Source organism: Diadema antillarum, unplaced genomic scaffold (assembly GCF_040938485.1).
Source record: "Diadema antillarum isolate AM-2024a unplaced genomic scaffold, OU_Dant_1.0 seq00000050_RagTag, whole genome shotgun sequence".
Lineage (NCBI taxonomy): Eukaryota > Metazoa > Echinodermata > Echinoidea > Diadematoida > Diadematidae > Diadema > Diadema antillarum.
In genome coordinates this window covers 733,407-758,552 of record NW_027271159.1, presented here as the reverse complement: position 1 = coordinate 758,552, position 25,146 = coordinate 733,407, and the positions used below count along the sequence as shown (strand labels likewise).

The window sequence follows — 25,146 nt, the reverse complement described above, 5'->3', positions numbered from 1 at the left end:
ATTGTATTATTGTTATTTAAAATTCTAGAGTTAAAGTTGTAATTATATAACATGCCTATCGATCATTAATGGCAATTATATTGTTTGTGCATGTGTCGTTGTTTTACATATCTTGACATATGCTGTGAGGATTTATTGTTTCACTACTGTCATTTCAATTTGGTTGAATTACATTTTGTGTGTGTGTGTGTGTGTGTGTGGTTTCTCTGCTCTAGGTCTGTTTTTGGTCAAGATAGAGAGTTCCAGGACTTTCTACTATGCATCAGGAAATTGATTGGAGACAGTGATGACATCTAGTAATGTGAAAAATTTATCTCAGTGAGCCAACACTTCTGTCTACCCTGTGGTCTGGGCAGATTTGGAACATCCAGACAGTCAACATTAGGTAGGTGCTGATCTTTTTTTTTTAGAATTTGTCTGGATGTCTGAGTGCTACATCACTGTTTCATGAAAAGTTGTCAGCCCTGACAAGTTGTCCGTCTGGTCTTTTCTAATGGAATCCCATTGTCTTTGCTCAATTTTTCATTAATACGTCGTAAGTTGTCAGTCTCTGACAATTTCAGTAAAATTTTTGGTTTTGATTGGCTGAGAGGCTCTGGTCAATTGTCAGAGACTGACAACTTTCATGAAACAGTGCCGAGATGGAGATGACATAGAGATGACATAACAATATATGTCACATGAATCAGAGTCAGAGAAAACATTTCAAAGTGTTGCATATCTAGGTAGTCCTAGCCCTGTACATTCAAAACTAAAATCAGAATTTTCCTCTCTTTGACAGAAAGCAGGGTTTAGAAGTTTCAACGGAGGCAAATCCCACCAGATTCCAAGATGTCGACAATGCGGAATATGAACCCAGAGATCAAGCAATTTCTCAGACGTCACAAAGTACCAGATGTCTATGAGGTAATTATGACCTGTTCAGCTTTCCAGCTAAGTACAGAATGGCAATTGCCTTTTTTTTTTAAATTCAGTTGTCCTGAAAGGGTTCAAACGTGTAATACCCTTCTTGCTCACATGTTTACATTGATGTCTAAAAGGAGGATCTAAATTCAGTTAATCTTAGTACTCTCTTCATGTGGTCATTCATCAATGAAACCAGAAGGTATCTACTCAGTGGAGCTATGCCCATCTGCTTCTGACTAATAACATATTCTCTGTAGGGAGTTATCAACATCTATACAGGAGAGTACAAGTGTTGTATGTCAGTTATGAGTCTGATTATATATCTGATGTAAACCTTATGCTTTCTTCTTGTCATAAGTCAATTTTCTTATCGTTAGTATCATAATAGTAGCATTAGTAGTAGTAGTGGTAGTAGGAGCAGTAATGTCTTTAAGGGTATTATCATCATCACCATCTGATTATTACCATAATTGATGTTGTTACATTACATCATGAGCAGAAAAAGTAGTGATAGTAGTAGTAGTAGTAGTAGTAGTAGTAGTAGTAGTAGTAGTAGTAGTAGTAGTAGTAGAAGTAGAAGTAGTATTTGTATTGTTATTAATTTTTGCATAATTGTTTTACAATTTTTGACAGGCTTTGCTGACTGGTCTTGCCATTGTCTGTCCCGATGACCCCTACCAGTATCTCATAGACAATCTGACGGAGCTCATTCGACAGCGTGAAGAAGACCTCCATGGTCTGGAGTCCCTCAAATGGTAGGATTCAGTGATCAATGTGACATTCCTTTTTGGGCTAAAGGGTCTAGACAAATCACAAAATCTGAATTGAGTTTGTGGTCATGATGTCACTGTGGATAACTTGAAAATTTGGCTCAAATGGTAGGAATCAGTACATGTGACATTCCTTTTTGGGCTAAAGGGTCTAGACAAAACACAAGATTTGAATTTGTGGTCATGATGTCACTGTGGACAACTTGAAAAGTTGGCTTGATGTTTGTATAGTGACCATAGTTTGAATATTATGAGATGTGTACCAGATGTAATGTGACTAAAGACCTAAAATTAGTCAAATTCTGTCATGGGAACCCCCTCTTATCTATAGAAATGAGGTCTATAACCCCTTAGACAAACATTTCAAAAGACACAATCTTAAAGTAGTGCTTTTGAACTACTGTAAAACCAGAAATTTTCATGTGCATTTTGATTTCACGAGAGCCGAGTTTCACAAAATTGAGATGCAAATGAAACTTCTTCTCTACACTGTATGCATTGAATGCCAGGGGCAATTTGCAAAAATTTCATGCCGCGAAAAATTTCTTGCTTTACAGTATCAGAAAAATGAATCCAAGTTGAATTTTTATTGTGCGATATAGATTCTTTCATAATATCAGGTTTTTTTCTTTCTTTCATACATGTAGTGCTTTGTCCTTCTTTCGTCTGATCATATATAGATATGAGGATGTGTACATTTCATTAAAGTTGAATTCTTTATCAAAATACAGATATCAAATGTTTCATTCAAAACATGAATCCACTGTACAAAGGTTGCGACTAGTCTTGATTTCACACACATACAAGGACGTCTTCTGACTATATGCCTGCCCTGTCACAGTGTGAGGATTACACTACAGTGCACTCCCATTATAACAAACACGGTTATATTCCAGCCACAGCATTATCCACTCTATGTATTTTTATTGTTTATTTGTTCAGTTATAACGAAAGAAAATGCCGGTCCCGAGGACTCCATTATAATGGAAGTCTACTGTACCAACTTACATTTACATGTTTACAGTAGTCTAGAGAATATGCAGTAGTGTATTAAGATATTTGGTAACCTTTAACATGATATTTCTTTAAACTTCACTATGCTTTAAATGACTTATATCTGTGCACCTTGCAGACTATGGCAAGCCATGCATAAAGCAATATTACAGTGGTAATTTACATTTACATCAAAACTATTTCACAAAACTTCAAATGTTTGTACCATCCACCTACTGACTTAATATAAGTTCTGCTTTATATACAAGGCAGTAAAATATTCAAAAGGTGAGGAATATAAGATAATATTGTGAAAACGTTTGATTTTTGTAACCGTATAATCTCTCTATATGAAATAGGGATTCTTTGATACCGGAGGAACTCAAGCCCAAAGAAAAGATCTTTGGGGCACCCTACTTGGATAACATCTACTTGCTTGATGAAGAAAATTTGCATGTAAGTATAATACATCTCCTCAATTTGATGGTAATGTGTTCACTACTTCATAGACATTGCCAGACGCTCTGCTTTCCATGTGACTGTTTTCATCTTTTCTTGTAAGTTTTCTCCATTGACCTAGTTGATAAAGTGAGAAGATATACAACATTTAGAAGTCATACTCTGTGCAACTCTTGAAGCCGTCAATGACCATGCGCAATTTTAAGTTATCAGGTCACTTTCTGTGAAGATTAGAATCCAAACATGCACTCCTGCTGTGTACCACTATCAATGAATGCCATTCATTAGATTTCAATGTGTACTTCTAAGAATTGTAAGCTATCAATCTGAAGCCGTTTATCATGTGACTTTGATCATGTAGTCCTGATTCTCCGTCATTCATTAGCTGGAAGCCTTGGAATCATACCCTTAATGTACATCATGCTTGTGGTCTCATACTGGAATACTTAGATTGCAGTCATTATGTCTCTGCTCCATTTTCTTATGCATGGTTCCTGTCGAGGTACTCAAAGTACTGTCTCTCTTCCAAGCATTGTGTATTCTGAGAAATCACTTTTCCTGCCACTGCATGTGAAAATTTGGTTCTGTCCTAGTCTGCTCTTTCATCAAAACACTTCACAAACTTTAAGTTTCATTCATCGTTGTCCACACGCAAAATTATTTTAGTTTTTTTACACTGAGAGGTATTGATCTGTAGTAGACTTTGAGCAATGTTATATGCCATTCTGCTTTCCAACTGATGATCTTGTGTAACTTTCACTTCATCGCCAGCCATGGGAATGGATGGTAAGGCTCTGTTTTTCTTTGCAGCTATGGTGTGAAGTGTTAACTTGCCTAAGATTGTGTTCGTTTGTGCTGTTATTTGATATTTTTCCCCCATATTGCTCGTACATATGGATTTGTGGTGACGTGTGCATATCTGTGTTTAAGTATCAATAGACTGATGATGAGCTGTTGAATATCTAATGGTTGCTGTTTTGCAATGAGACATGTGTCTTCAAACTAAGAAACAGGAAAATATAGTAACAAATGTGAGCTGCTGATACCTCAAAATGTGCAGAAATCTTTGAATAATTTCTTCTTTAATCATGAAGATAGTAGAAATGTAAAAGGCTAATACCGGTATCAGATAAGCAGTAGATACGTGTTGGAAAAGATAATCTTTATCTACATACTGTGGTAACCTCTTTGAAAGTTTCAGGCATTCAAATACACATGATGCTTGCAGATGTGTGCCTTTCCAACAAAAAAAAATCTGCAGATTCTCTTTCCATTCTCCCCTGCCACTGCCTTCAAAACCTGCTTCACCACAACTTTATCCTTCCTGATTTTGCCATTTCTGTATTTTGTTTTGTTTTGTTGTTTGTTGTTGTTTTATTTTATTTTGTATCTTTTATATGTGCTTTTCATTCTGAACGCTGTATGTTTGCAATCGGTAAGAAGTTTGTCAGATGATTTGGTAAGTCTGGTCCACTTGACTCCAGTAGGAGCCACAGAAAAAAGCTGTTTCACAACTGATCCAACTCACCACTGCAGCTCTACCCGATAGGCAGGATGATGTTGATGCCTCAAAGGGGAATGTACCAAAAATATGAATGTTTATTCAATGAATGCCAGAATATTAGTATGTCACATCAGTAAAGTTTGAGGAAATCCATTCAAAAGTTATGAAGTTAAAGGATTTTATGCCACCCTAGCTGGGTAAGTGAGCTACAGCAGTTCATGATATCATGGTGGTGGAAATATTAAAGGAAATCAGAAGAGAATTCTGCATATTTTCATTTTCATTTTTTTTTTTTTTTTTTTTTGTAATGAAAGCAAACTTGACTTATCTCCTTTAGAAGGCAGAGGTATGATATTACCCGTAATATGCACTGTGTATATCACTAACTTGTTGAGGGAATGTGCACTTATCATATTGAATAAAATTTTGTGGAATTTTCTCTGTGTCTTCTTTAAATCGCTCCGCTACCATGAACATCATATTGTCTGATTTTCCTCATACATAGCTGACATGTTCTTCATACCGTTTCTGCATTCGCTTCATACACAAACTTTGGTTTTCTGGTTTGTTTATTTGTATTTTTGTTTGTTATTGCTGTTGTTGTTGTTGTTGTTGTTGTTGTTGTTTTTTTTTTGGGGGGGAGGGTGAATTTCTATTAATCACGATTAGCACAACTAGGACGATTCCAAACCTACATCGATGCTTGTGAGCTGGTGCAGCTCATGCAGAGCTCCAGTGTACCTAAAATTGATGCAGTCCAATATTCTCAAATGTTTTGCTAAAATGGTAGTTCATTGTTTCAGAGCCCTGTCACTGCTTCAGAAGACACTGTAGCGCTCAGAGCTGTTTGCAAAATATGTATTTACAAACCAGTGAAAGTATGCAGATATCATTGATTTGATCATTTCAGTTGTTCAAGCTCCCGCAGTGCCTTTTGTGCAACAATGTATACTTTTCCTGTGTGTTTTCTTATGCCTCCGCCACAAAGTGGTGCCGGAGGCATTATGTTTTCGGGTTGTCCGTCCGTAATGAATTTTGTGGACAGCGTAACTAAAAAACCTTCCGCAAAATCCTCATGAAACTTGGCATGTATGTGTATTAGGGGGTGTTGGCAATCAACTTTTGCGCACACATGCTCAAGGTGAAAGGTCAAAAGGTCAAGGTCAAATGTACAAAATTTGACTTTTTCCCCCATATCTATGCAATGCCTGAAGATATTTCCTTGAAACTTAATGTTTACATGTATTACCCAAATAAGATTCTCTGGTGAAAGTTTTGGGTCATGAGGTCAAAGGTCAAAATGTCAGGTAGAAATTTTCAAATTTTACTTTTTTTGTCCATATCTTGGAAATGGTTCAAGGTATCTTCATGGAACATAGTATATATGCATGTGCTGACTGGCAGTGATTATCTAGGGAATTTTGGGTTCATGGGGTCAAAGGTCAGGGGTCAAGGTCAAGGGAGACACTTCAAAATTTTACTTATCGCCCTAGACCCGAGGGATAGCATTATTTCTATGAGAGTGTGTAATTGAAATCATACTTTAAGTAGTCTTGAAAGATATTTTTTCTCTTAGAGTTGTATGAAATTAGGGATATTTCATGTACAGAAAACAGTACCATAATGTAGCATTTGACCTTCAATATCACTGCATAGTGACCAGGGAGGATAATATATATGTACACATGTATGTATGTGTATACATATAAAACTCTATTACCTATCAGATGAAAAACTGATATTCAAATCGGGTCAAATCTATCGTAGGATTGCCAGGTATTGCTTTAATCATCACAAAGGCTTTTTGCCAACTAAACTCCCCATTGCATTTTCAATGCTGCTGAAAAAATTGTGGATTAATTTCTAATTGCTGAGAGGCCTAATGTACCATTGGGTGTTATGGCTTGAAAGAAGTTCTGTGTGTGTTGCAGAAAAAATAAAAATTTGGTATGTGATTTTGTTTTGTTTTGTTTGTTTTTCTTTTTACTACTGGCAAGGAACTACTACATAATAAGAATTGTTATTTTTATGTGTGTGTGTTTTTTTTTATTAAATGTGCTAAATGTAACATTCAGAAACTCATATTAACCCGTTGAGGACGAGTCCCAAGTATACTCGGGCAAGTGTCTGTGGGAAATGCATGTTGTAGCAAGATCAGCCTGTCCTCCGTGGGTTAAGAATTAATTTTCATGATCTAGTATCAATATTCATTACTCCATGTTACTTTGCTCTTTGCCATCCAACCATGTCAAAAATGGCTCTTATTTCATAAAGTCACTGTGCCATGCTAACAATCTTGAGCATGTACATCCATAATTTTTATGAGGACATACAAATTGTATCAGCTAAATCTTTTGTAGCTTTTCAGTGTCAGTTATTGTGTAATTATGCCTCCGCCACAAAGTGGTGCCGGAGGCATTATGTTTTCGGGTTGTCCGTCCGTCCGTCCGTCCGTCCGTCCGTCCTTCCGTCCGTCCGTCCGTCCTTCCGTCCGTCCGTCCGTCTTTCCGTCCGTCCGTAATGAATTTTGTGGACAAGGTAACTATCAAAAGCTGTTAAAGTATCCTAATGAAACTTGGCATGTATGTGTATTAGGGGGTGAAGTTGTGCCTATCAACTTATGGGTGCACGTGCTTAAGGTCAAAGGTCAAAAGGTCAAGGTCAAATACATAAAATTTCTCTATTTCCACCATATCTATGCAATGCCTGAAGATATTTTCTTGAAACTTAGTGTATACATGTATTACCCAATTTAGATTCTCTGGTGAAAGTTTATGTCATGAGGTCAAAGGTTAAAGGTCAAAAGGTCGAGTAAAAGTATTAAAACTTTTTTTTTTCTTTGTAAATTGGAAAATTGTTCAAGGTATCTTCATGGAACATAGTATATATACATGTACTGACTGGCAGTGATTATCTAGAGAATGTAGGGTTCATGGGGTCAAAGGTCAGGGGTCAAAGGTCAAGTGCAACACTTCAAAATTTTACTATTTCCCTCATGTTCATGCAATGCCAGCAGGATTAGTATTTTTTTTTTTTTTTACACTTGGTGTATGCATGTGTAACCTACTAGAAATTCTCTGGAGAGTTTTTTTTTTCTTTTTCTTTTTTTATTGCCTCAAAGGTCAAAAGGTCAAAGATCAAGTGAAAGTGCTGAACTAACTTTTTCCTCCATATCTTGGAAGTGGCTCAATTTATGGTGAAACTTACTGCAGTTTTTATGCATGTTCTACCTGAAAGTGATTATCTTATGAATTTTAGGGTCTAAGGCCAGATGAACATGGTAACAATGTTAATATTCAGTACAGAAATTGCACTTTTTCTCCATACCGGTACCATGAAAATTACTCAATGCATAAATGTATGAATGGGTCAAAGTCAAGTTAAAGTCCTTAAATCCCCAAATACATGCTCTCCTATTCATCCAATTAAACCAAGTTCAAGGAAGGTGAACATTCAACACATTTCTGACAAACTTGTCATTTCAATATTTTGCCAGTTTTGTGAAAATGTAATCACACATTGTCCACACGTACTATCTAGACCTATTAGGAGAATCATGCATTATGGCGGAGGCATACCAGTCGCCATAGCGACATTTCTAGTTGCTTATGCAAACTAATAATGTTTGATGCTTGAATAGAAATAAAGCTGTGAATATCTGTTATAATTTGTTGAAGCTGAGAATATTCTTGATATTTTATTATCCGCAATGCTTAATTCCCATGAAGATATCTATTTTTTTTTTGCATTCTTTATAGTCTATTTTGATTCCTTGTTTTTTTAAGCTTCAAGCTTCATTGCAACCCAGGTGTTGATTTTCAACTTCAATGCTCTATACTGATTGGGATGTTTATTTTTAACCTCCATGCATGAGATTCCAATGTTTATTTCTGTCCCCCATGCTTGATTCTGTTTCTAGTCTTTATTTCTATTAAACTCAGTGCATTTATTCCAATCCAGATGTATATTTTTAACTTCCATGCTCATTGCTGTCTTTTAATGGGGATGTTTATTTCTGAACTCCACACTCTATTTCAATCCAGCCACATCCTGCTCTGTATCAGAAGGCATATCAGTGCTACAACAATCGACTGGTTACCATGACATTCACGTAAGTGGCCCAAAACAGCTTAGCATAGAATCATTCCTAAGGGCGACTGTCTCCAATTTAAATTGCAAGTTTTGTCGGTTTGAAGATGGTTTCACCGTGTTGTATGGTTTTGTCACAGATTTCATGGTGATGTAACTTTATTTTGGAGCACGTTACATACCAGCTATGATTGAGAATACAGTGTACTTGTCACATGTGATATGTGTAAGTGTGTTGGGTCGAACTTGACATAGATGCAAAGTAATTAGTGTTGCCGTACTTCTTTTTGTTTGATTATTTCTGATTTTGTTATTTGTTTGAGAGTACTGATTTTGGGTGTCAGGTGTAGAAGATCTGATGCAAATATACGGAAGAATTTGTCAATAAACAAAACGTGTGATTCACTGTAATGTTATAAGAGCTGTGAAGGTATAGTGGAAATCATTATTGTTATCGTCGCCATCATTATCATCATCATCGTCGTCATCGTCATCGTGATCATCATCATCATCATCATTATCATCGTCATCATCATCATTATAATATGTTACCCAAGATAGCAGCCAGCAATTGTATTTAGAAAATGTTTACATCCTCATCCCCCTGGCACACAGGGCGTGGTTCACGTACCACATCCGCAAGAAGTGGAAGCACGAGTGGCTCATCCGGAAGGTTTCACCGCATTGTATGGTTTTGTCAAAGATTTCACAGTGATGTAACTTTATTTTGGAGCACGTTGCATACCAGCTATGATTGAGAATACTTGTCACATGTGATATGTTTAAGCATGTTGGGTCGAACTTGACATAGGTGTTAAGTAATTGGTGTTGCCATACTTATTTTTGTTTAATTACGTCTGATTTTGTTATTCATTTTGAAGGGGGGCAGAGAGTACTGATTTGGGACATCAATGTTGTAGATCTGATGCAAATGTTCAGAAGAATTTGTATGTAAACAAGACATGTGATTCACTGCAATGTTAGAAGAGCTGTGAAGGTATAGTGGAAATCATTATCGTTATTGTCATCATCACCATCATCATTATCATCATCATCATCATCATCATCGTCATCATCATCATCATCATCATCATCATCATCATTATGTTACTCAAGATAGCAGACAGCAATTGTATTTAGAAAATGTTTGCATCCTCATCCCTCCGAAACACAGGGCGTGGTTCACGTACCACATCCGCAAGAAGCGGAAGCGCGAGTGGCTCATCCGGAAGATGAAGGAGGCGGCGGAGTACTACGACCTGCGGAAGCAAAGGGTGCACTTCAAGATCTGGTCCAACTGGCATCACTTCCGTCGCCAGAGGCAGGAGAGTAAGTCCAGTGTGTGCAGCACTCATGGGCAGCAACAGCAATGCAGCCCATCACTAGTCTTTTTTTCATTTGTTTCGACCTACCACCTACTGTGATTTTGCCCAGTCGGCAGTGCGTCTGCCTCCCAATCCAAATGATCTGGGTTCAATTCCCTAGTCCAGCTGAGCACTGTTGTGTGTAATCGTATCGTCCCCTTTAGCAAGAGGCAAAAACACTCTGCCCCTCGGATAGGACATAAAATGGAAGTCCTGTGTATGAGAGAGTCACGCCTCATGCACGTAAAAGATCCTGCTTCATTCATTCATCGCAGAGAGCAGGGTACATAACTTGTTCGGTGAGGTGGATCCGCCTCACATCCAAATGGACTCCATGGAATACTGGCTAGTGCGGCTGAATATGGACTATTCAGCCATCTTCTCAGATGGAAAATGAAACAAACCAGAAAATGTGTACATGTTGGCAAAACATTCCCCAAAGAAACTCTCATGAATATTTAAACTTTTGATATACCGGTAAAAGCAGAAGGCCTGCTTTTAATTTCTTGCAAAATTGAATGTTGCATGGTTGTATCTACAAAGCATTTCCAAATCATACTAGCTTTCCTAGATGAGTTGACTGATTTTAAGAACATCTCTGAAGTGTAGAATTTAATGATGGAAGGAAATTTCTGTTATTTGCAAAGGTATTCCCATTTGTTCCTCGTAGTTGTTTTTCGTGGTTAGCAGGTCTGCATGATTATATCTGGCAGATTTTTTTTTCTTTTAATTTCACCAGATATCATTGTTTTGTATGTTTTCAGGGGCGTTCAACATTATCAAGTATGTGTATGACATCTCCCTGTCTCGACTGGTGTTTGAGGCGTGGCACAATGTAATGCAAGAATCCCGTCGCACCAAGGAATATTTCGAGGTGAGATGGATTTACGTTATACCGGTGAGAATAGACAGCGTAGATTCACCCCTATGAGCACCTTAAACTTCTTTATAATACAAAATGACACTATTCAACTGAAATATGAAATGCTTCCCGACTTGTATCTAGAACAGTGACTTAGAATCTTAAACCAGTGAGACAAAGACATAAGACTCGTAGGTTGGCAAGTGGACACTGGTGGCATGCATTATAATAAAGTCCTTGGGACTTTCAGTTATTTTTTGTTTATCAAAATTTTGCTGTATTGGAACAATAAAGTCTGTAAAGATATATACTTAGTAGATTATAGATTTGGGGCCTGAATTTTTACTTTATTTTATTTCATCCATGTTCAATAAAACAGGAGTGCACTGTCTTACCCCCCCCCTTTTTTTTTTAATGTACAAGGCTATTTAACACCAATTAATTGCCTTTAATTTGATGATGACGTTTCCCCAGAGGCTAGAACGAGGTGAGTTGGACGGTGAGGAGGACACTCTTGGACCGAGGGGGGAGGCCAGGGATGACATCTCACTCTTGCCGAGACGTGTTGCCATCAAGGTAGGTTGAAGGACCCAGGCCATGGAGAGCTACAACGTACAATGACAGCCACAGTGCAAGGAAGGGCGCCATCTATTAACAGAAGTCAGACTCACCCTGTCAATGCTCAAAAAGTGGATAATTGCAGCTCTTAAAGAGGGAATAACATTGATTTTGATGTAAACAGTGGGTTCCGGGTGATACGTATCTACAAACATTGAGTAGAAGTAACTGGACTCCATGTTCTTGCACATCACATGATTGCTAGATTTCTCTTTATAGGCTCTGGAAATGTATCTGAGAGGAAACATATTAGCTGGATCAAAGTTTCTGCATGCAGCTCTAGACTGATTCTGTGTTTGACGTGTCTGGATCTGTGTTCATTTCCTAAACCAAGCCTTTGCAGACAAGTAATGCAGGAGGAATATAGTATACGGAGATAGAATCATGACAACACAATTATATCTGGGGACCGTTTCATGAAACTTTTTGTCAGTGATTTACACTGACAACTGTTAAAAGCTACTCAAATCCTTGCGTCTGATTGGCTGATAACAAATTTGTCGGTGAAAACCTCCGACGAACTCATTGATGAAATGCCCCCCTGATCGATTGGATCTACTTGTAAAAATCATGGAGAGATAGAACAGAGCTTTTCAAGACTTGTCTTACAGGTTAGTCCCATTGACGCCAATTTGATTAAACGTCATTGTCATATCGATGGATATATCAAAATCTATGTCGATATATAATGGAATCATGGTTGATATGATTGTCTAGCTTGCTTACAATCTTGTACATGTGAATATATCTGTGTGTGTATGTGTGCGTGTGTACACGCAGAAAGGGCCTATGGTAATATGCTGTGTCATTGAAATCCTACCTGCCCCTTCCTCTCCCCCCAGATCTTTGGCTACCTGGACCTAGTGGACATCAGCCGCTGCTCCCAGGTCTGTCGCTCCTGGAAGATGATCACCAGCAACAACTCCCTCTGGAGTCGGGTGAGACCTTAGTTTTCTCTCCTCATATCTTTCACTTTGACTCCCACTCATACTCTCACTCAATCCATCCATTCTATGTACTTGTGATTTCATTTATTTCATCTAGTAGTGCTTTCTAGGCTTCTCAGTCTCCCTGGGACTGTCTTTCTCTCTCATGCCTTCTCTTCAGTTCTTTGCATTTTTTTTTTTCACTCACGATGCACCTCCCCATACTGGTCTCTCGGTAAGAAATTCAGGGAGATAGTTTTAGCATGCGTCATTATGTACAGCAGGCACCATATATTTCACAAGCTATCTATTTTGTAAATTGAATGCAGTTGAAACTGAGAAAGATAATTTTTGGTTAAATGAGCAGTTGAGACCCTAAGTTATGGAAACGAATTAAAGTGTCATCCATTTTCAAGAGGAAAATTACCAATTTGTTACAATAGAGATGATGCACAGTACAAGACATTTTTGTTTCGGAAGAAATACTTTTGCGAGTTGTTCATCTCTGCGAATATTAGTGGACATTAAGTGTGCAAAATTTGTGAAAATGTGAACACTGTGAAATATATGCTGTATACAGTGTTGAGAAGTTCGCGCAAAGTCTTGATTAGTTTGAGTACTGTGAAGTATTAATATTCTTATTCAGCGAGAAATTGCACTCCTTTTGACATCATGCATCACTTTAGATAGCATCATTTGTTTTTATTGAGTTACCATCATAAAGTAAAGTTTCTGAAAATATGTGCAACCCTTTTATGGTAATGAGTCCTCATATGGTTCTCCCTTGATCTCCTTGCTTGAATCATTTCCCAGGTCGACCTGTCCAAGACAAAACACATGTAAGTCTATTACTCGCATCATGCTTCTGTATTACAAAAGAGTTTCATTGGATCGTATCAAAATCAAACAGGTGCTGGTGAGAGTTGTGAGACTTGTGTGAAATGCACTGATTCCAACTCACACTCACACAACCCATTTCTTTACACTACAGGAACCTGGTATACCATGTTCGGTAGCGTCAACTCATATAAGAGAACTTGGTAAACCAGGTTCCCAAAATGTAGACTTGGTTGTCTGCATTCATGGGCTGAATATATGTTTATTTTGTGTTATGCTGACCAGAAAAATGACTTTGATCAAGAGATCAGATTTTCCTTTATCAAGCTGTTCTTCTTCTGCATCAAAACTCCTTGTATTTTTGTCTTATTTTACTTTTTCCAACATAGAAGTGCACTTGATTTGCTATAAAACTCGTATGAAGACATATGTAGCAATTAAGGCCGAGCTCAGTAGATTTTGACCTTTGCTGACCCCATTTGGGTACTCTAATATTGTATAGCAATTAACAATAGAGTTTGTGAGCCCATCAGTGCACGCTCTGTTCATAATCTCACGCTTGATCGATCTTTCCCATTGTTCGATTGCACGTGCAGTTGACCGTGAAAAGGGAATACGTGTACTACTTAACTGCTTTCGCACAGGTGGATTACTAGCCTGTCCATTCTTCTGGACGTGCTAAAAGAATCTTGTTTTTGGACCTTGAAGATTCTCAAAGCATTGTGGAAGGAAGAGGTGAACATCTCTTGTCAAGCAGCTCAGCCAGTAAACCACTCTACCTCAACTTGCATATCGTTTAAAACTTTTAGCCTCTGCCTCAAAATTGCATAAAAAGTATACATTTTGTATGCTTTTTTCCTGTTTTTTGTACTGAAAGTGCTCAGTACTGGTTTCTCTCTTTTGATCTCCTCCCTCAAAAAAAAAAATTCATAATGGAGGACATCTGTTGAATCTTAATGGACAGAAACAGTCAAATTATCCCTTATGGCTTCTTTATCCCGCACAAAATAACCATTTTCTCTAAGGTCAGCTTGGGGGGTGTTTCATGACGCTCTTCCTAAGTGCCCGGGTCGTGCGTAAGTGCTCCGGGTAAGCGTAAGTGCCTTGGGTTGTGCGTAAGTGCCTTGAGTTGTTTGTCAAGTTATTTGTAGAGTCACAAGTAACCTTTCTATAACAACGGCACTCCAAAATGGCCCCAAGGAGTGAGGAGGGGGATAATTGTATCTAGAGAGGAAACTTTGGAGGAAGTTAAAGACACTAAAATTATGAAAGCCCACAGAGTTGCATGGCGAAGGATAGATTGGCTTGATCAGCTCTTCTCTGGTGATCTGCAATACCAGACAAGGAAGAACAAAGCGTTAGCAATGCTTAGTTTACAGATGATAAGTATAACAATAATAATATATTCATATAGCACATTTTCCATTTACATGTCCAGGTATGCATTACAATTGAATTATTAACCCATTTAACTGATTTTGCTACAACACACATTTACCGTAGACACCTGCCTGAGTATACTTGGGAGTCGTTCTCAACAGATTAAGTAAACAGCTGAGTTATGAGATATTTAATGATTGCTGGTTACAGTGAGATTGGAGTAGTTGATTCTACAGTTTGGGAGAAGCAGATGAAAATGCTCTATCACCAAATGTGGCCAGCATCTTGGAAGTTGGATGGTTTAGAGTTATCTTGCAATTACACCTACTTCTATGTTCGATTGATGAATTTTCCCTGTCTAAATGCTTTAGTCAAAACATAAAAGTGAAATTTAATTTTTGTAGTACTAAGTATTGTGTATCAATACACTGTAATGTTTTTGGACATAAATAGTACAAAAAAATAATTATTAGTATAGCAATCTATACGCCTATTTCACTTTTTCTTTTTCTTTTTTATTCTTCCCCAAGCCTCACTGCAGTCTTTACCAGGTAGTCCAAACAGACCATGTTGTATCAATAGCTCCTTATGTTGAATATCAATATTAAACTGTTATCTATTTCTCAGATTTTAGTGTAAGTACAATTTGTGCTAATTCTTCAGCATCCTTTTCATTCCTCATATTGTGTATTAAAGGGATCTTTCAGTCACCTAGAGAGCAAACAGATCCATTTTACCAGGTTGATGTCGATGGACATGAATCAAAATCTCTTGATGTCTATTACTGGATCTACAATTCTCCGCCTCTGTGATCTTGTTTCTCTGCGCTACTTCTTGCCAAATTGCGCAATCTCCTGAGAAAGTTTGCAACCCTGGCCAGCTACCCTCTAGACACTCTCAGGGATACTATTGACTCAAAATGCCATCCCCTCGATCTGCTCACAATAGTCACGCCTCTGACCGTGAAAGAATGAAACCATATTCCTGCCTTTCCTTTTCACATCTTTGCAGGGTGACGGATCATGTGGTGACGAACCTGCTCCAAAACTACCGGCCCTACGTACTCCACCTGAACCTGAAGGGATGCAGCATTCTCACCAAGCCGAGTTACACGGCTATTGGTATAGTTGCTTGTGTTCTCTTCTCCTAAGTTTTGACCAAGTACAGACTGAAAATGTGCATGGTGCTGGCTCACTCATGTCAGCGATCCTCCTTTTACATGCCCTGCTTTTCAGTGGACTACTCTTTTCCGTCGTTATACTTACTTTTCTGTCAACCTTGCAAAATATGCATCGCCGTCCTTGTTATTTTACTTAATTCCACATATATTTTATTGTATGCTGTACTTTATGATTTGCTCTGCATTATACCTTTCTTATAAATTGATAAAACAATATGATTTGTGGAATGTATGATTCATATTTTGTTTCACCCTTTTGTTAAATGGAAGTCAATGAGATGATAAACTTAAAATAGTAATGATAATAATGTCGTGGCGCACATCAGTCACATGTGCATTGTACCATTTTCCTTCAATCAATTAAATGTCAATCTGGGATCAGATCAAACGTGATCATGTGACAGCAAACCATTTGTAATGTTCTCTCACAGGCAGGGCATTCTTTGCGATGTTCTCCCGCGGAAGAAGAATTTTGTGTTATCAAATGGCAAATGATAGAAGCAGCAAGGGACAAGCGACATTCATATCACTTGTTCGAATAGAAAATATCCCAAACTTGTTACAAAGCCATAATGTGAATGAATATTTATCTCATTGAATTTGTTCCACTCTTGGCTTGTCAGTATTAAAATGTTTCATGATATTTTGCCCTTTAAACTTTGACCTTTGTTCTCCTTGAGGAACTACTACAGTTGTACCATCTGAAAGTCTGAAGAATATGCTGTCCAAAATGCTATTTTTCACCTTCAACCTTTGACCCTCCTAGATCAGCTCTGTGATCTGAAGGACAGTGTGACAGAGCTTGAATATTGATGCTAGTAGTGTGCTACCCAAATAATGACTCATAACCCTTTAATCCTTTTTAATCCTTTAATCCTTGACCCTTGACCTCCACAGGACAGTGCCGCAACCTCCAGGACCTGAACATGTCGGAGTGCCAGGGGGTGAACGACGACACCATGAAGTACGTGGCGGAAGGCTGCCCCGTCCTGCTCTACCTCAACCTCTCCTTCACTAACATCACCGATGCCACCCTCAGACTACTGGCCAGGTAATCTATCCAGACGGACTTACAGACAGACAAAACAGACATACAGTGCCAGACAAACCTTTACACGCTCAAACAATTAAGTATACCATGTGTGTTTTACTGGTATTTTGATGTAGAATGGTTTGTAACTGTTTGTTGATTTATGTGCACCAAAATCATGAGTCCCAAAATGTTGTTGGAAAGTTTGAAGAGAATGTAACTGTATCATACTGCTGCTTGTGTGGCTCATGACGTCAGCTTTGTTGGTAGTGCCATGCAGAGGTCTTGCTGGAGAGATCAAGGACGGAGCCGACGTATAGTTACATTACAACACAGTATCAGTATGTGTGTGGAGTGGGAGAGTTCGGTAGATGAAATAAAACCCAAATATACATGTGGATAGAATGAGTGCAGCAATATTAGTAGAACATCTTATCAATAGGGACAGTTTGAGGAAAATGAAAGTTATCAATTTTTAAAGTTTCGGTGCTGCCATTGCTGGCAGAGAAGACACGTTTTGTGACATTGACATATGGAAAACTATTGAAATGAAAAAATATGAATAAAATTCAACACATTTTCATTTTAATATCTAATGTGATAAAAGAGCACTTTACTTGCCTCTTTCAGAAAGCAGGGGAAATCATATTCCCCTTGATATATGTCAAGCAACAAGTCGAGGGAAAGTGGAATTTCCATGAAAAGATGAAACTCAATGGAATTCTCTTGATATTTTCTTTATATCATTTTCCATATATGACATCAGAAAATGCTGTAGTTTTCTCATCTAGCAAAAGCAGCACTGCAACTTCAAAAATTCATAACTTTCTCAACAGATTGTCTGATTTTCCTCAAACTTTCACTGATTTTTCACTGATATGTTCTGCTAATATCCCTACATTTACTCAATCCCATGTATGTTTGGGTTTCATTCCCCTTCAACAACAAATGATCTTTATGCAATTATGTTATCCACCAGCAAGGAATATGATGGAAAACAACAATCAGGACGATCATATGTGATAACTATTTCTGTTTTGTATGCCTGTATTGCAGATGTTGCCTTAATCTCCAGTACCTGAGCCTGGCCTACTGCAAAAGGTTCAGTGACAAGGGACTCCAGTACCTTGGGACGGGGAGGGGTGGCAAGCGGCTGGTCTACCTCGACATGTCTGGATGCCCCCAGGTGATTCTTATGTTTAACCCTCCATCAAAGGGCTGGTACTACCACAAAATGCCAGTGGAATTCAGAACAAATAGTTTATTGATTGCAATGAAATTAATAGCAATTGTGATTCAAACTACACATAAGATCTGGGCAACGTCTTGGTATGGTACATGTAGATAAGGCTCTTGAGCTTTAAAAAGCCACTATGCAATAAAGCAAATGCATATTGACTTGTATTGATATTCATGGTGTTGATATTGGCATTCATATAACCCTGATCATCTCTTACACATGTATGTGGACAAAAGAATATATAAATACATTGACAGATGATTTAACTGACAGAATCTTAGTTTTGAAGCTTTTTCTTTTGTGTGTGTGTGTGTGTGTGTGTGTGTGTGTGTGTGTGTGTGTGTGTGTATGTGTATGTGTGGGCATATAATATCCAAGTAACAAGAAGAAAAATAGTAGAAAACTATTATAGAATACGAGGTGTATACTTAATATTCGTTTAATCACGCAAGTGATGTTGAGGATATCACTGATCGACACAGGTCAACATGCATTTGTGTTGCAAAGCCCCTTTAAATCAGAGTTTGCAATTTCAATTCCTGCCCAGTGCAGACATTCATAGACAAGAGGTTATACCCGCAATCCTCGTGAACCAGATGGATGTGTGGGTACTTTGCAGTGCTGAGGTAGCAAATATTTCCAGTCCTTCTGGGGAACAATGAGACCTGTGACTGAAGAGGCTGCCCTGGGGTTGTTATGACTCTTGCATTATTACTGCATCATCATGAAGATTAGCTTTAGTAAGGATTATCCCTGGATTAAGCTTCTCCTCTGCAAAAAGTAGAGGAGGATACCCGACACACTACTGCTCCATGAAGAGAGAGAGAGAGAGTTGCTTCAATTGTATTTTTTTTGACTATCATATGTTGCAGATCACTGTCAGTGGCTACAAGAATGTGTCCAGTGGCAGCCGCAAGTTGCAGATGCTCGTGGTCAACGACTGCTTCACACTGCGCGACGACATGATTGTTGCCGTGGCGGGCAACTGCCCGACCATCCGCTCCATCTCCTTCCTGTACACGCCCAACATCACCGACGTGGCCATCAAGGCGCTGGCTGTGCACCGCAAGTTGCAGCAGATCCGAATTGAAGGTACAACAACCTTTGTTATCGGTGCAAAGTGTTGTGCCTTTTGGTTCTGCATCAAAACATGAAATGTCTGAGAGAGATATGATGTGGTACAGATTATGCTACAGATGCACTGTTTGTGGCAGCATGCGCACATAGAAATGCAAGCACATTCTTATTGCTGTAAAACCAGGAGTATTTACATTTATGAAACTTCCGCAAATTTTGTGAGGAGCCATGCAAGATTCACGAAAGTAAAGTGCACACAAAAATTTTTGTCGACACAATGCACTGAATAATAGTGGCAGTTTGCGAAAGTTTTACGCTGCAAAAGAGGCTGCCAGCTCCAAGTCACTCATGTTTCTGGTTTTGGTACCATGAGATGGACAGTTGTAATCCAACAGCTGCTCCAAAGATCTGACTGTGACCTACAGTGTATGTGGTAACAAAACTGCCAACCTACTCTTAATCAAATCCTGTCCATACCCATACGGAACATGCTTAAGCAAGATGTCTTTGTCTGCAATATTTGTTTATACCATATGTAGAACTGGATGTATGGCAGTGCTAAGATTAGTGATAATGGCATTCCATATGGTGGAATAGTGCTGACACTGAAAACGGTTCCCAAAGTGAATAGATTAATATTTTCAACACTTATTAGGCTACTGTTGGTAAAGGGGAATGCATTATCCTTACATCACACACAACTAGCCTCAGTCACTTTTCCTCATCCCATATCACTTTATCTACCCCCCCCTTTCCTTTAATAGGGAACAGCAGAATCACGGATGCTTCATTCAAGTACCTTGGCAAGTACTGCGCCGACATGAGATATGTGTACGTCAGTGACTGTCCCCGCATCACCGACGCTTCTCTCAAGTCTCTCGCCACTTGCAGGAACATCAACATCCTCAATGTGGCAGACTGCATCAGGTAGGGTTATGGAGACCAGAATCATCTTTGTGTTGTATCTTCACCTCCCCCCCCCCCCATTTGAAAATTTAGAAAGATTAGAAAAATACTAAAAGATCCCCCTATTTTATAAATTTCTCGGGATTTTTCCCCCTATATTGACCCCCTGAAATATACCCCTTTTCCTAGAAAATTGAGAATATGTGCATGCAGTAACAGATGACCACCTTGGAGAGGGGGAGGGGAGGGGGGGCATTGGATCTGCAGCAGTTTGCAAAAATGTTGATTTGCCCTAACTCTTGCTTTTGTGCAAATGACCATTTGATTTTTTGTTGGTTATGTCGCAAATATGTGAAAAACTCTGAACCTCTTCCTAAAAAAAAAATTAGAAAAGATGATTAAAACAACCCAAAAAATGATAAGCCATGCAAAGAATGTTGTTCTTGTCCTCTCACTTTCACCTATCACATCTTTTGTTTGTTTCGTTGTTGTTGTTGGTTTTTTTTGGTTTTTTTTTTTGGGGGGGGGCATATGTTCCAATGGCCGTCACCTGTTACTGATGATTTGCATTCCTGCAATACTGTTGATTGTGTCCAGGATTAGCGACAATGGAGTTCGCAACTTGGTGGAGGGACCATCGGGTCCAAAGCTGAGGGAGATGAACCTGACCAACTGTGTTCGTGTCACCGACGTCTCCATCATGAAAATCACTCAGAAGTGAGACATTTTTCTTTCATGTTATTTCCCTTTGATTTATGTTAAATCTTATTGTCTGATATCTACCAAATCCAGTGCTCTGTGGTGAATACTTTGATGAACTATTGAACTACCATCATGATGTATTATTGCCAAAATGTTCCATCTTAGGCATTCAGTCAAGAGGCAACTCTGAGTAGATTTCAAACTTTAAGAACTCAATTCTTGTGTTTGAGTCTTTAGAAAGATCCGGTAAAGATGAAAGATGTCAGGTGAAGGGTGAATACTGGAATTTTGGCAGCTCCTGCAATGAATGGAAGAATAATTAGAGTGTTGAAATTCAAGTAACTTTGGTGCAAATACCATTGTGAATTGTGACAGAATAAACCATTGCAAAAATTTAGAGCATGCATGGTATGTTTGTTTACTATGTAAACAAACTTGCCAATAAGCTTATCCGCAGCAAAAACTGAATGCAAAAGGACCCTTGGTCTTGCAGTATTTATTTAAATCAATTAAGATTAAATTAATTGAGTAGATTTAAATTAAATGCTTATAATTAGTCACATACTAATTTGGCACTTGTCCAATTAGCATTGAATTATACGTGAATTCTTTAACTGATGTGGCTCAGAAAACACAGTGATCAATATCAGAATAAGATACGATAAGTATACAGGGTTACTTTGTTGTGAGAAATGCCTAAATTGACTGTGACTAACTCCAAGGGGATATGCACAAACAATTCAGTGAGGAGAGAAAACACCAGATGTATGCCATACTCATTTCACTAGGATAGCTCTTTATACAAACCCTCAGAACTGTAATGAAGGCACGCATAGTGATTTCTGCACACACTATGTTGATTGCAGGTGCTACAGCCTGGTGTATGGCTCGTTCTGCTTCAGCGAGCACATCACTGATGCCGGAGCGGAAATGTTGGGCAACATGCCCGCCCTCTCCTCCCTGGATATCTCTGGTTGCAACATCACGGATACGGTATGAAGATGCGTTGCTATGCAGCGAACATGTTTATCTGCCACAGTTATCTACATGTATTTCACAATAAGTGCACCTGTCTCTCAATATTAACACACAAGAAAATAACGTAAAGGAACCAAGAAGAATATTTCTGCAATTACCAGTGTATAGAAAAGAAGAAAATATGAATCCACATACAAGGGTATTTGAATTGCTTCTTTGCTGTTCAGCGATATTTGATATTATGATGAATGAGCATTGTTTGACAGTATTTACATGTACATTACAATGCTGAAGATGTGGATGATGTGACTGTGGTTGGATGGAAATTGGATTATGGATAGCGGATAGAGGATAGTTTAGTGGATAGCAGATGAAGGGTAGTGGATAGTGGACATGCTTGGATATGGGGTATGGATAGACCAAGGAGGCGAAATATGCCTTTGTATCCTATAACTGAAAAATGCCCAATGTAAATAGCAAAGTATTTCATTATGCGTTATCCACAACATTCTCTTTCCGAAAACTGGGCAGGGCCTAGGGGCGCTTGGCAACTGTTACCACCTGCGGGACGTGGTTCTGTCGGAGTGCCATCAGATCACTGACCTGGGCATCCAGAAGTTTGTCCAGCAGTGCCGTGACCTTGACCGGCTGGACATCTCGCACTGCATGCAGCTGACCGATGGTGCCATCAAGAACCTGGCCTTCTGCTGCCGGCGTCTCTCCTTCCTCAACATTGCTGGCTGCAGTCAGGTTGGCTGGCATGACTTTTAACTTTAAGTGAAAAAAAAATTTACTCTCCCCCCCCCCCCCCCCCCCCCCCCCCCCCCAAAAAAAAAAGAGAAAAAAAAATTATTCAAAGAAAGAGAATTAGTTTGAAATTGAATAGAAACCTCAAATGTTGAATCCTGAGAAAGTTGGAGCAGATCTAAGCCATTGTTAACAAAGTCAGAACAGTGTAAACATCAGTATGTTGTAGTATATAACTGCCCATTACACCCTAGAACTGTTGCTTTTTGTTTTGTGGCTGAGATGTCATTTGTTACAGTAATTTGTTTGTTTGTTTGTTTGTTTGTTTGTTTGCTTGTTTGTTTGTTTGCTTGTTTGTATTTTTTGTATTTTTTTTGTATTTTTTTGTATTTTTTTGCTGCTTAAAATATCACCCATTTAAAGTCTCTGGAAAAGAATACTTCATTAATGACTTTGGCCATTATAAATCTGCCACCCACAAACTTTCACCAAAGTGGTAGAAACGGTTCTCAGGAATTATTTTGAAATTTTATCTCCTCCTAATGCTTCAACAATGACACAAGATCACCCATTGCTCTTGCTCATCTGTATATCTTTGTGGAATATTCAGTTGGCTCTCCTTGAGTTATGGACATATTTTGATCGCCATTGATCTCTCCTGTGCAGCTGTCCGACATGAGCATCCGCTATATCTCGGGCGTGTGCCACTACCTGCACACCCTGGACATCTCGGGCTGCATCAAGGTCACCGACGACTCCATGCGCTTCCTGCGCAAGGGCCTGAAGCGGCTCAAGTACCTGGCTATGCTCTACTGCAACCTCATCACCAAGTGAGTTCTTGCCCAGCAGCAGCAGCAGGGAGACAGTCAGTCTACCCCTGGGCTGCTACTGTATGGCCCTTTGCTTCGTTATTTCCCTGCACCTTCCACATCCATAACCAATAGTCCTCTTGGGACTTCTTCAGAAAGAAATCTTTTTTTCATCTGATCTTTTTTTTTTTTTTTTTTTAATACAGGTGACTCCCATTATAACAAAATCCTCAGGACTGCCATTTTTTCCTTTATTATCATATCAACATTTTGTTATAGCTGAACAGTAAAAGTATATTAACCCATTTAAAAAGTGTAGGACGGACTGATTTTGCTGTAACACACATTTCCCATAGACACCTGCCTGAGTATTATCTTCAATAGGTTAAGATATATGAATGATAATTTTGGGACATGAATTACTATGTTGTAACGAGAATTTTGTTGTAGCTTTGTTTGTTATAATGGCAGTGCACTTCATTACTTTTCCATGCTTCTCTCTGTCCTCATTCTCACAGTACATACTCTTTCCTGTCTGTTCAATGTTCCTGTGCTCAAAGTTGACTTCTGCCACTCACAATATACATATTTATATAGCTGACCCTTACTTTGAGGCATCTAAAATGAGGCATTGTTCTTGCCTTGCTGATTGCAATTCAATCTGTCATTCAGATAAATATTCAGGCTCCAGGCCGTGCTTTCAGAAAAAGGTACAGGGCTACAAAGAATCCAGTTATCATTATTGTCTTCCTTCAAGAAACATTTCCAAAAAAAAAAGAACAATTTTTCTTTATCTCCTGACTCACACAAAATGTGCCGGTAGTGATTTCGTGTTCTGAGTTCTTGGTTTCATCTGTCTGTTTGTCTGTCTGCATGTCTGTCCATCAAGATTTTCCGTTCAGACAGCTTAGTAAGAACAATTGCTCGGATCCGCACCAAAACTTAGTGAAAGGGTGAAGTATAAAAGGGTATATAAAAGCAAGTTATTAAGTTTTGAATTGTAGCAAATATCTAGGATCAGTGATCAAAACAGAATTCCATATTTCAAACTTACATCTATTTGTTCTATCCAGATTAAAACCACATTTTAGATTTTCACATTGCATCTTCTTGTACTCATCAGGGGTCAAAGGTCAAAACGAAATTTTAGACTTCCCAATTACATTTTGTGGTACTCAGACCCATAGACCTTAAATTGGTAGTTTGAGTGATTCTAGTAGATGGAGATTGTCTTTATTCAGGTCTGCATTCTACTTCCATATCTCCATCGTCATGGCAACTGCTTACTTTACGTCATCTAAAGATACATGTGGGATGTCCCCAGTACCTTTTGCTATCTTGTTTTACCAATCACCAACAGGGCAACCTACCAGAAGCTGTGCACCAAGATTGAGAAGGTGCTGTGGAGTGACGACCCAATCCCTGGTAGCTTTGGGCCAGGCATGGACTACCTCAATGCCCTATCCATGTGCCAGGCAGCCTTAGAGAAGGAGAAGGAAGACGGCGAGGAGAAGGCCCGCCAGGGCCAGGAGAATGCGTCGGAGAAGGGCAAGGGAGATGCGGTCGCCAGGGCGACAAAGAGGGAGGGCAGTACCAAGTTTACGACGGACGGCACCACCACTGAGCAGAAATCGAGCGAGGAGACACTGGGCACCTCCGCCACCTCCGCCCCTTCCTCCTCCTCCTTGGCCCAGGACTTGGCCCAACCCCAGGATAGCAGCAGGACCACTGTCCTCACCTCCCAAGAGGATATTGTACCCCAGACGTGA

The 25,146-nt window shown here is 39.0% G+C and overlaps 1 protein-coding gene across 1 annotated transcript; it reads left to right on the top strand.

The window, feature by feature from the left end:
- The first annotated feature begins 831 nt into the window (after positions 1 to 831).
- Positions 832 to 25,146, top strand: LOC139725587 (F-box and leucine-rich repeat protein 13-like). Its single transcript, XM_071636678.1, has 20 exons — positions 832 to 906; positions 1,540 to 1,661; positions 3,029 to 3,125; positions 3,900 to 3,914; positions 8,676 to 8,743; positions 9,896 to 10,050; positions 10,850 to 10,959; positions 11,422 to 11,523; positions 12,408 to 12,503; positions 13,305 to 13,330; positions 15,720 to 15,829; positions 16,786 to 16,939; positions 17,975 to 18,104; positions 19,031 to 19,250; positions 20,000 to 20,162; positions 20,739 to 20,858; positions 21,710 to 21,836; positions 22,353 to 22,571; positions 23,235 to 23,398; positions 24,738 to 25,146. Exons 1-20 carry the CDS (start codon positions 832 to 834, stop codon positions 25,144 to 25,146), a joined length of 2,682 nt encoding a protein of 893 aa, XP_071492779.1.